Source organism: Vidua chalybeata, chromosome 2 (assembly GCF_026979565.1).
Source record: "Vidua chalybeata isolate OUT-0048 chromosome 2, bVidCha1 merged haplotype, whole genome shotgun sequence".
NCBI lineage: Eukaryota > Metazoa > Chordata > Aves > Passeriformes > Viduidae > Vidua > Vidua chalybeata.
The window spans coordinates 21400215-21412867 of NC_071531.1; the positions used below are offsets into that span (position 1 = coordinate 21400215).

The 12653-nt window shown below is 35.7% G+C and overlaps 1 protein-coding gene across 2 annotated transcripts in view; it reads left to right on the forward strand.

Annotated features, from left to right (window-relative positions):
• Positions 1–12653, forward strand: part of PUDP (pseudouridine 5'-phosphatase) — a 66971-nt gene that overhangs the window by 24864 nt on the left and 29454 nt on the right. For both annotated transcript variants that reach the window (XM_053935503.1, XM_053935504.1), the window contains exon 2: positions 1385–1603. In XM_053935503.1, the coding sequence (XP_053791478.1) occupies positions 1385–1603 (219 nt within the window). The remainder of the gene's footprint in view (positions 1–1384; positions 1604–12653) is intronic.

Below are 12653 nucleotides of genomic sequence, written 5' to 3' on the forward strand. Positions count from 1 at the left end.
CCTGAGTTTCTCATTTGCTTTCAGATGAGACTCATCTGCTGATCTCAGGATGACATTACTGTGGTGAAGGAGGGAGTGTTTGTCAGACTGCAGGGAAGATCTTGGCATCTGTTGTAGTCACGGGCTCTGTGCTTCTTTCTTCAGAGTGTGTTCTTCATAGTATCTTTGTTAAAGCTTAACATTTAATCACTCCGGCGTAATTCTTATGTATTCAGAAAGTGATGCAGTATCCACATGAATATTTTCACTATTATCTCTATTAAAAATATTTTACATGGCAAAGGACATGTTGATAAGTGAAGTCCCTGGTTTCTCTAAATAAATCTCGTAAGAGCAACTTCCTTCTTTCCTTGCTTTTTCCTTTTATTTCTAAAGTGATGATAATAGACATATCTTTAGAGATACAGACGGTGGAGACATGCCTGAGAAGGAAATTAAAGCATGGTTGACAGCAGTAGCTGACTTTTCAGAGGAGACTACTTAAAAATATAAACAGACTGGTAGAAAAGCCAGTGTTTGAGATCTTTGCTGAAATGAAGACAAGAGCTGGAAGTACATGTCATCCCCATATTAGTGTTAAATTCAATGCTAATGACCTTCTTTTTCAAAAATTTGTAGGGGTAGGAGGGAAGGAAAGGATGAATTGTTTGTTTGTATTAAAAAAATACCTTTAAACCTAAAACCACCTTTGACATATAAGCTGATAGTATCATTGCCAAAATTCAGTCTGAAGTTTGGTCTTGTCTGAAATCCACTGGAAATACAAGTGAGTGTGTTTTGCTTGAGTAATCTCTTGTAAATGCAGTGGCTCCAGCAGCTCTGTAATAATGACCATAATGTCTTTGAAGGCACTTAGAAGCTTCCTCTCAAAGACACTCTTAAATAATTAAATCTTTTTTCTTTTTTCAATTTACATGGAATATGTAATGGCATCCCCCGAAAGTACCAGATTTCCTTCTTTTCTTTTCTTTTCTTTTTTTTTCTTTTTCTTTTTCTTTTTCTTTTTCTTTTTCTTTTTCTTTTCTTTTTCTTTTTCTTTCTCATGAAAAGCATAAATAGAGTATTTAAATTAAGACACTGCTTGCTAACTTGGATAGTGAAGAAAGGTGATAAAAGAGCAGGTCCATATAGTTATTTGTTGAGACCCTAAGATACATTATCTTAACGCAGAAATGACGGCTTGAAAAATATGGGTACCTCTGAGGTGATGGTAGAAGCCTTGTTTCCCTCCTCAAATAAAGGGAGGCATTTTATCCACTCTGCTACGTGCCCTCTGGCTCCTGGCAGTTCATGCTCTGACCTTTTATGTGGTCTCTTAGCAAGACCAGCTGCCTACTTGTTTGTACATAGGTTTAAATTTCTTTTTTTTTTTTTTTTTTTTCAGATACTGAGATTCTCTATACACAAGTGTATGACGAGATCTGCAGGCGTTATGGAAAGACCTATAGCTGGGATGTGAAATCCTTGGTTCTAGGTAGACAAGCCCCAGAAGCAGCAGGGATTATTCGAGATGCTCTAAATCTTCCAATAACCAAAGAAGAGTTATTCCTTGAAAGTAAAACAAAGCTGGAGAAGATATTCCATACTGCTGGGTTAATGCCAGGTATGTTTCTTTGCAGCATTTATAAACTCTTTATGGAATTATTTAAATGCTAATCAAGGTAAAAGTTTGTAATCTGCCTTCCATAAAGCAGTCACTCTTACAGATTATTTCATTGCTCTTGTTTTAGAAAATTTATTAAATCTACCTGTTTATTTACCTGTTTAAAAGGATATTTTGCCTATTAAAGTTGACAGACTTCTTTTTGCCCTGTTTATTTGGAGAAAAACTTCTTTTCATGTTTTAAAAGAACAAAAAAGACTAGATACATGTGCATGTATTCTATTTGGTAAACTAGACTGTTTGTAACTGTTTTTGTCAGCTGTGTCTTACGTGTCTATGAGCATAGTCTGACTTTGCTAAGCACAGAGGCATTTGCCTGCACATATAAAAGTATGTGGGCCCATGGGTCCTTTCTGTTGGAATTATTCTCGCCTAACCCGAAAATTGTAATTTAAGTACAGTGTCTGAGTGTGTCAGTGGAGAAGGAGGGTTTTTCAGGTTATCCTAAGACAGGGGAATTTCCTTAACTTTTGAAAATATGTCTTTTACCAGTGATTGTGTAGGATGCTTAAGTGAGTAACTTCAACGAGGTAACTCAAGATAACCAAGAGGATGAATCTTACCTGTAGTGTGAATGCATTCTTTTGTATTGAATTACATTTAGATATGAAATGCTTAGAGAGAAATCTTCAGTCATGCAACTCTATCAGTACCTAAAGCTAGGAGAACTTTATGTACAATGTTAAACTTTATGGAGCAAGTATCAATAATTTATGATGGGAAAAAAAACCAAAAAGAGCAGGAGAGAACTATAAAAAAAGGATTACAAGTGAAATAACTGCATGTCACTGTACATGTTTAACAGTTACCATTTTTTCTCTTTGAACATGTGCTCGTTTGTTCTGACAATTTCTACAGTGCATTAATATTTTAATTTTTAGAGCAATTTTTTATTCCTAGTTTCATAATGCATTAAGAAGATAAAAGTTAAAAATATGTGATATGCAAGGAATAAGTAACAAGTAGCAAAAATAAAAAGTGTGATTTTTTCAGCAGCTTAAAAAACTTAAGTATATTTTGTGTCCAACTTAGTTCTCACTCTTAGTTATCTCTCTAATGTCTTTTTTAGGCAAGATTTTTCAAATTGCATCTCTCTCACTTATAGATCCACCTGACACTGTAAGCCTAGTTAAAATTTCCAGAAAAACAAGAAAGTTGGATTGATGTGTTTTTTGTTTTTTATCTCAAGCTTCTGGGACTGATTTTTCAAATATATCTTTTGCAAGCCAAACAAAAACACCTTGTATGGGTTTAGAAAATGCCAGATGAACAGACTGGGTAAAATGTTGGGTTGCACAGAGATATTTCATGCCTGCTGAAGATTTGATAATGTGGCTGAGCTGGCTTGAACAGACTTAGAAAGGTGATGGAACAGATTAGCCAAAGGAAACATGAAGTTTTCTACTGTTCCTGCCTTCAATAAGTGAATTTTGTTCTCACTGAAGCTGGACTATTATGGATGAAACAAGCAAAATTTGTACTAGGAGAAGCAAGTAAACATTTTCATCATCACCAAAATTGTTCAACTGATTATCTTTTCTGTTCAACTAAATGCACGATAACTTTGTTCAGTCTATATTCTAAAGTAGAATTGATGTGAACTAGGATACAAGCTGAAGCTGAATTGCCATGAATTTTGGGAAACCTGGTTGATTACAGCTAATAAGCTAGAGGAAAATGTCTCCAGCTACTTACTATTCACTTTCTTTAAGAACTGTTCTCCAGTTAACCAGATTTTTTAATCCAATTCTGTCTTTTTGTATCTTCTGAGGATGTTTATTAATGGATTGTGGATTTATTCTACAGTCACTTAATGTTGTTGAATTAAGAATGGGCTTCTGGCACGTGTTGTGCCAAATGTAAGATTGTGGTAACGTTTTGAATTTACCAATTGATCTCTGACTAACTGATCTTTCAGATGGTTACAGGTAACCATCTGGAAAGTGAAAGTTAATTGTCATATTATTGGTGTAAAAGGACTCTAAAGTGGATTTAGCACAAGAATAAAGTTGATAACACACTGATGTTTAAGTAGTGCTTACCCAAAATCATGGATTTTTTCATTTTCTCATGCTCTGCCATTGAATAGGTGCACAATAAGCCAGGAGGGAGCATGGCCAAGACAGTTTATCTGAACTGGCCAAAGGGATATTCCATACCATAGCAAATCATGCCCAGTATATAAACTGGGGTTGTTACCCAGGAGAGGGACCAACTGTGGCTTGAGTATGATCTGGGCATCAGTCAACAGGTGGTGAGCAATTGCATTGTGCATCACTCTTCTTAGATTTTATCTGTCTCTCCCCCTCTCCGGTTCATTTTACAACTGGTAGTATTAATATTATCATTATTACTTTGTTTTTATTATTAATCTGTTCTTATCTCAACCCACAAGTTGTTCTTTTTTCCTGATTCTTCATGACCCACCAGGTAGGAACACGCACAAAGTGAGAAGCTGTGTGGTACTTAGTGTTCTGCTGGGGTTAAACCATGGCACAGGCTATATGACAGGCATACCACTTAGTGTACAGCACCTCTGAGACATAAGTGGCTAAAGACAGAATTTGGGCTATTTCAGTATGGCCAAACTGACAGACCAGCTTCAATATATCAGGCTGCAGTCAAAATACAAATTTCATTTAAGAAGAAGCAGCATCCATTTCTAATATGGAATTTTCTGGTAACTATTTGAGACTTTTTCACAGTTGGATTTATTTTTAGTTCTGAAAGAATCTTAAGGAATGGTAATTTTGATTCAGTGTAGAAAGAAATTAATCCAAGATGACACTTAAAAAATGACAGACCTGCCACTGTGCTGCTTTTCTAAATATTTCTGTCAGAGTACAGACATTGTTATCTACAAGAGTAATGCAGTAGGTTTTCTGTTTCTGCAAATGCATTTTGAGTGTTTCTATGTTGCAGGGAAGTGCTTAGTCAGAAGATGAGGGAATGATCAGCAGAACAGAAGAAAACCATGCATATGTATGTTTACCTTTACGTATATGGGTGTGCTTTTGCAAAAACCTAGAATATATGCAGAGTGAGAAAAACTGAACTCCAAATTACACAGCTACCAACAGTTGCTATAATCATGTCAGGATTGTGAAACTACTGTTATTCTTTCACTGTAGTCCCTGGGTTTTGGCTCATCATCATTATCACAAAGCACAGATCTTTAAGGATTGTGTGGCTGTGTATGCCTTTCAGACATGTTCCAGTCCTGGGCCATTTTCATGATAACTGGGATTTAGTTGTTGCATCTCCTCTTCAACTAGTGCAGAATGTGATGTGCAAACTATTTTCCAGTTCAAGTACAGTTGACTGTCCTATGCAGCCATGAGAAGACAATTTCATACCTCAGTTTTAGTACCAAATGAAGTGAGTCAGAAAGCACAAAAAGAGAAGAAAGAATGCCCATTCAAATTTCAATGGCAACTCACTCCAAATTTCTTTTTTCTTGGACAGTTCAATTCAACCAGGTGTCTAGTTTGCTTAACCATTGCTTCCTTGATTCATGTTGTGCCCTTGACAATTAAACAGACTTCCTACCATGATCTTTTCTTTTCCTTGCTGTTTTTGTTTTAATGGTAGGAAGCTCTAGTGAGTCTATGCTGGGCTCAGTGAGCCTGTAACCCCTAGAGATTAGCCAGTTAGCTGCAAACTAGGAATGATGCTTCCTGTTAGGCTGATATCAAACATTTGACCTTTAATCAAGTCCTAAAGGACTGCATCCCAAACATGCTTTTATCAAGAAATCAGCAACACAATTGATACAGGTTTTGAATTATGTAAAATTTAGTACTTATACTCCTTCTATGGTATAGAATGTGTCAATATGTCCAGATTCAAATGAGAATAATGATTTGATGAATAGGAAGTCTCTCTGACCAGAAGGGTCTCTGATACTTTTTAGGGAGCAATAAGAGAAGACAAAATTCCTTATTAATAGTCATGGCTTTCCAAAGTTAGGGGGTAGGCTGGTAGTTTCAACCTCCACTTTTGTAGCTTAATGAAAGGATGCCATACCATTGCAAAAAGCATTTTTAAACAGTGTGTCATAACAAATAAAGAAGCAGGTTGATCTGAGAGTTGTGTTTCCATAGTTTCATGAGATTCAGAAATAGAATAGAGTAGAATAGAACTATTTCAGTTGGAAGGGACCTACAAATGTCATCTAGTCCAAATGCCTGTTCAGGGCTGACCAATTTAAAGCATTCTTTGCAATTAAACCAAGTAGTAGATAACCCCACCTCTGTCACACTGTCACCTTCACAGCAGCAATCCTGACTTCATCTGAGGATTGAGAGCAAGTGTAAAAAATCAATAGCATTGGTGATGGGCTTGCCATTGTTGTAGTATACCAGACTTCATAAAAATATTTTTAAAATAATTTTATTACTTAAGTTAACAAACAGCATCTTCTTTTTCTAAGTGAGGTTGTTTTGTTTCGCTGAGTGCTCTTAGTGTTCAGAGGCTGCTGAGGTTTCTTGCCATAGATTTGTTTTTGTGAACTTAAGGATTATCATTAAATTGGTTAGAAATCTAATCAACGTGACAAAGCTGAGTGCTAATGTTAACTTTTCTTTGATTAAAGAAAGTGATGAAATCTTGAAAAGCTCTACCACATATCACATTCAGTGAATGTCATATCACATTCAGTGTGGGAATTGTAAATAATTTTAGAAAGAAGGAGTAGTCTTTTTAATACACAAGCTATATTTATCCTTGAGATTTCCGTTTGTGTACAAGTGGACATAAATTATCAAGACATGCATAATATATGCACAGTTAATTTAAACACTGTATAGACCACTTTGGTTTCCTTTAGTCTTTTTCTCAGCAGTAAATCTTTTCTTCCGGATATACACCAAACACTCTTGGACAGCTTGTTTTGTGCAAAATTACAGCAAAATGAAGTGGATTTGAATATGTGTGTCTAAAGAGCCTTGATTTTGGCACAGAGGTCAGGTGTCCTCTCTTCTTGTGCTGCTTAATGTGAGTAGAAAAGTAGCTGTATCTACACAGTGGTGAATGAAGAGCAATGCTGTGATAGGTGTATGTGTAGGAGTACTGAATATGAGACAAGCGCGAAGCTGTATTTGACCATTGCCATTTAACATTTTTTTTGGCAACATGGACAGTGGGATTGAGTGCACCCTTAACAGATTTGCTGATGATACTGGGCTGTGTGGCCCAGTCAGCATGCTGAAGGGAAGGGGTGCCATCCAGAGGGACTTGGCTTGAGAGGTGTGTCAAGGAAAAGCTCATGAAGGTCAACAAGGCCAAGTGCAAGGTCCTGCACCTGAGTTGAGGTAATCCCAAGCACCAGGGAAGAGAATGGATTGAGAGCAGCCCTAACAAATAGGCTTGTGGGTGTTGATTGACAAGAAGCTCAACACAAGCTGGCAATGTGTGCTTGCATCCCAGAAAGCCAACTGTGAACTGGGCTACATCCAAAGAAGCATGGCCAGCAGGTCAAGGGAGGCAGTTCTGCCCTTCTACTCTGTTCTTTTTGAGACCCCACTTGGAGTGCTCCATCCAGCTGTGGGGCACCCAGCATGATGTGCACCTGTTGGAATGTGTTCAGAGGAGGACCAGTGATCATCTGATCAGAGGAATGAAGCATCTCTCCTTGAAGGCTGACTGAGAGAATAGGGGTTGTTCAGCCTGGAGAAGAGAAGACTTAAGGGAGACCTGATAGCACCTTTCAGTATCTCATAAGAAATCTGGACAAGGACTTTTTACAAGGGCTTGTAGTGACAGGACAAGGGGGAATGACTTCAAACTGAAAGGGACTAGGTTTAGGTTGGATATTAGGAAGAAATTCTTTTCTGTGAGAGTGGTGAGGCACCAGAAAAGATTGCCTAGAGAAGCTATGAATGTCCCATCCCTGGGAGTTTCCAAGGACAGGGTGGATGGGGCTTGGAGCAACTGGACCTAAAAAAAGTTGGCCTGGACATGGCAGGGGATTGGAACTAGATGATCTTCAAGGTCCTTTCCAATGCAAAACATTATACGAATTTGTGCACAAACTACATGAGGAAAGAATATGGTGACCAGTACAGTTCTTCCAACAAATATTTCCATGCACAGGTCTGAAAATCTATTTATTAATACTGTGTTCTTTTAAAAAGTCTGTAGCCCAAGTTGTTTCTTCTTCAGAATATGCTGCATCTCAGCTACAAGACTTAGCAAGTGTAGTTGTATTAGCATGAGCTACATGGTGTAGACAAGCTCCAAAAGTATAGTAGGGAAACAGAAATGAACCATATATGTACATCAGCAAAGGAAAAGGGAAACAGAATAAAAGAGGTGGCAGACTAACAGATTAGTCAAACATGATATGAAAATAAAAATAAAAACAATTGTGGTTTTGAATGAGAGTAAGAAGTCAGATTAAATAAATAAGTTATACCACCCCCAGCTACCCCTCCCAAGAAAGCATAAGCATGTATAGATAAAATATACACAAGGAAAGATTTGGTTGCCCATGAAATACAGTTTTTGTCTGTATTAAAAAGAACTTTGTAATGTATTTCCTACTCTATTTTTTCAAACCACCACATTTCTTATCAAAAAGTTTGAAAAGAAAACCTTTCCTTTGGCTTATAATTACAGTTGACATTAAAATAAATATGACTAATAGTACTCATTAGTACATAGTACAAAGAAGAGTGGTCTTCAAAACTTAAATAAGGAGAATTGAGTATCTTTTCAACAATGAAAATTAACTGGCAACCAAATGATCGTGATTATAAAATACAGATAAACATAGCACAGGATTGTGACTGGATCACTTACCAGAAAACCAGTAACTACCTGGGGAGAGGGATAAGACAATCTGTAAAATTTCCTAAATACCTCACTTTTTCTGAAGTATTTTTGTAGTCCCTAAAACTATGTCAAAGGATGCCTAGCAGCAGTGGGTTGCACTAAAGTTGTTACTTTATTCATAACTATTTGAGGCCTGTAAAGGTTGTTGGACTTGATGATCCTTGTGGAACTTTTCCAAGTCAGCTTATTCTATGATTCTCTGAAATGAGAAGTAGTATTTTTATTAAACTAATTAAAGTGTGGAGAAGCTTTTGAACATATTAAGTCATCTTCATATCACTTTTAAAATACACATTTTCTATTTTGAGTTTTCAGAGTTTGCATGTGTTTACTTTCTAAAAAAAAAACAACTATTAAGAGAAAGACACAGGATAGTCACCCTAAGCCTAGCTAAAGTTTTTATTATTTCCATACATGTAGCCTTTTGTTTTCTGTAATAATTTAATATGAACTTCCACTTGAACCTGAAGAATACACAGAATCTATGGAAACTTCACAATATAATCGGATTTCATTGACTACTTGATGCTTGCATTTAATTAGGTTAAGAAATATACTGTATTTATGGTGTTCTGTTTGTATGGGATTATTATTATTATTATTATTATTATTATTATTATTATTATTATTTACTGTCTTTAACTAAAATAATCCTATGTTATATTGTTTCTTAGATTATTAGATGTCTGACACTGTAATTACTTTAATAAGGACAGTGATCATTTTGAAGAATATGAGGTATTATTATATATGATGGTTCTCTCTTCCAGCCTGCTCAAAATGTTTTTCAGTTGGTTAACACTTTAGCTAAATTAGTTGTAAACTGTAAAGGAATATTATGTATGATGGTTGGGGCAGATCTGGAAGCCCTGTGAGCTATTTGGATTTTGTTTAAGGGTGGAAAAATGTGGCTATGTCTGCTATATGTCCTTCCTAGCAGAGAATGCTAGCTTTCCGATAAATTAAGAACAACAGCACATACACACATTTGCTATTTCTCTATTTCCTATTGATTTCTTGGTTTTCTTTGTGGGATTGCTTTGTGAATAAAATACTATTTATCAGAAATAACATGTAATTGGTACCTAGGTGCCTATCAGGAAAGAACTAAACAGTGGCAAGAGGGGTATAGTACACTATGGTGTTTGTGAAAGCATATGCCACTGAAAGTGACACTGTTTGAAAATGACACTGAGGCCTTCTCAGCCATGTACGAGATCCTGTAATGTAATTTTGAAGCTTAGTTTTCATAGAATCTACCTTATAAATTCTAGGTGTTTAACTTACTATGGTCCTATTTGCAATGTATACTTTCTTGAGAAGAGGTCTTGTGAAGTTCATTTTTAAGGGCTTTTTCCTTAGCTTATGCTCATCTTTTTAGGATTGAGACATTAGAGAAGACAGGGGGGCTGTCTGTGTAAATCTGAGTATTTGTGTGCTCCCGCACTCTGTGCTGACAGTACACCAAACCAGTACAAACCAGCTGTTTTCCTCAAGCTGGAAGACTGCAGGACTTCAGCTGTGTGTATAAGACATCAAACAGTGGATTTTCAAGCTAAGGTACTGTCAGAGCTTGCTGTATGATTGTCTGTATAATGGTGTTATGCCTTCAAATCAAACAACTGCAAGCAGAAATATAAACACCAGTGTGGGTGAGTGAGGGTCCATAGTGATGCAGAGTCCCCAGGCAGGTGCAAAGGAGCGCTGCTTTATTGCAAAACACAGACCTTTTTAAGCAGTTAGCCCATTATCAGCTATGTATTTTTAAATCATAACAAACATAATTCAGCCACCATACACCAGGATGTGAACACACCATGGTTACATAACTTGTTTTTCTACCCCTAATTCAGCTGAATCTCTTTCCCACAGTCCTTTTTCTGCTTAGCCAAAGTAACAGGCCTGAGCCATGATTTTACAAGGCCTACCCTTTGTAAGGTTTTACCAATATGCAACACAAGAGACAGTCAGTTGGGGAACAGAGGAAACTGAAATTGGGGTTCAGTCCCAAAGTGGTGTGTATAATTCTATTTCTTATCTCATGTGTTTTTCCAGTTTATAATGGAGATCACTTTCTTGTTCATCTTGAAAAACATTATTTTATACTACTGTAACATGTTCATAGATGAAAGTTTGGTTGGAGATCAACATTTGAAAAAAATAGAAGAGCTTTATAGTCTTTCCTTCTTTATCTGAAAACATTTTTAAAATAAATAGATCTGAATCTGTATATATGGAAGTGGTACAAGTGAAGAACAGTGTTTTGTTTAGGGATAGCTAAATACAAGAAAAGGGATGGTACAAAAATTTGAAAATATATAAAATAAAATGTAGCAAAAATGTTTGTACTGTTCACTGTTCTAAACTATTGTGCATGACACAGAGATTATGTTTATATAAAGCTAAAAGGAAAATAAAAATTCCCTTTGCTTTCAATCAATTTGAGTTAGTTGTCAGGAGTTTCATCTTGTTAATTTTCACTTCATGATCAATAATGTCATTTGATTATAAAATGTGATAGCTTAAAAAGAATAATGTATAAACAGTGTTGTAATAACGTGTAAATAATTAGATAGGGATTCTCATTAGATCATTTCAGTGTAACATTATATGGTTTCCTCAACTCTTGGTGTACACGTATGTATTAGTCAATTAGAAGGAAAATGTGACAGTTAGCCCAAGGGTTTTGTTGTTCAGTATAAGTCTTATTTTTAGTTTGTCAGTTGATCCAATGTATTAGTCACCATGATATCAGCTGAATCTAAAGAGAACACCACATCTGGAATCTAATGGAGGGATAAAAGTTCATTTTTCAAAAAAATAAAATAATGTATATGCTTTTCCTCAAGTTTCAGAACAAAAGAGCCATTCTCTTTCTTTTAAATGTGTCTGTGGTCTCAGAAGAAATAGGTCCTTTCTGTTCATTTGATTTTTCTTTTTTCCCCTCAAAGTTGATAACTTCATTGACATTTGTCATTAATTATGTTTTAAAGATGTTGACATTTAAAGTTGATCCTCCTTCTTTGCAGCTTCTGTGACAAAGCTCTGCTTACAATTCTTTTCACCTATTTTTCTGTGCAACAGTCACTGATGCTTAACTGTAGCAGTTAGTATATATTAGGGTTCTGTGTCGATCTAAAACTTCTTTTTAAAGAGATAGTGTAAAGATACAGTACTTACCTCTTTTACTATCTAAAAGCAAGAGTACATTTGGAAATAAATTATAGCAATGCGGGATATTTATTCCTAATTTTTTTATAACTACTTGAATAATTTATGTTGTTCTGCATAAGATATTTATTTCCTGTGGGCTTATTTATTGCCTGCGTGCCACATTTGAAGTGTATTCTTATGCTGGAAAAAACAGAGATCCTTATTTCTTTTTATATTTCTTGAATTTTTATTCTTGCTCTATATTACTAAGCTTTCAGTAGGAGAGGTGGAGGGTAGTCCCAAGAAGTCTAGCAGAGGGGTCCCTCTGGGATGGGTGAGCCATGATCCCTCACATGGTGCCACAAGTAAGTTAGAAGTTAGGGAGATCATGGGAATTTTCAATACACTTCTTCATAGCCATTGAGCATTGAATTGGTTGGTTTTGATTGTCATTTCATTGAAAAATCTTTGTAGCTATAGAAGATATAATGACACAATATTTGCCAGGGGAAGTTTCTTACAGATCTTTAAAGCAGTTCCTCAATTCCTCTTCTGGTGACATTTTCTTTAAAAAAATAGCATTAGAAAGATACTAAGGAAGATATTATCTTGTTAATGAAGAATTATATGCTGAATTAGTAAAATAATTGTGTCAATAATTTGATGTGGTAGCAAAGTGTCTAGAATTAAACTGGTGGTAATTGATGCAAACGAAAATGAATTTTCCTGATCTATAGCTTTTACAAAGAGGAAAGCAAACCTGAAATTAAAATATTTTTCAACTGCTACTGTTCTGAGCTTGTCAAGTTAATCTAGCTATTCTTCCAAATGCAGTTTAATTTTTTTTCTGGGCATCTGATTTGGCCCCTGATTTTTTTTTTTTCTATATTGCTCTATTTACATGTATGCAAATAATCATTTTTTAAATGGCATCTTCTCTGAATAATGTAAATATTTTCTCTCTGGAGATATTAGGGACAACTGCATTTTAGCTCCCTTGTGG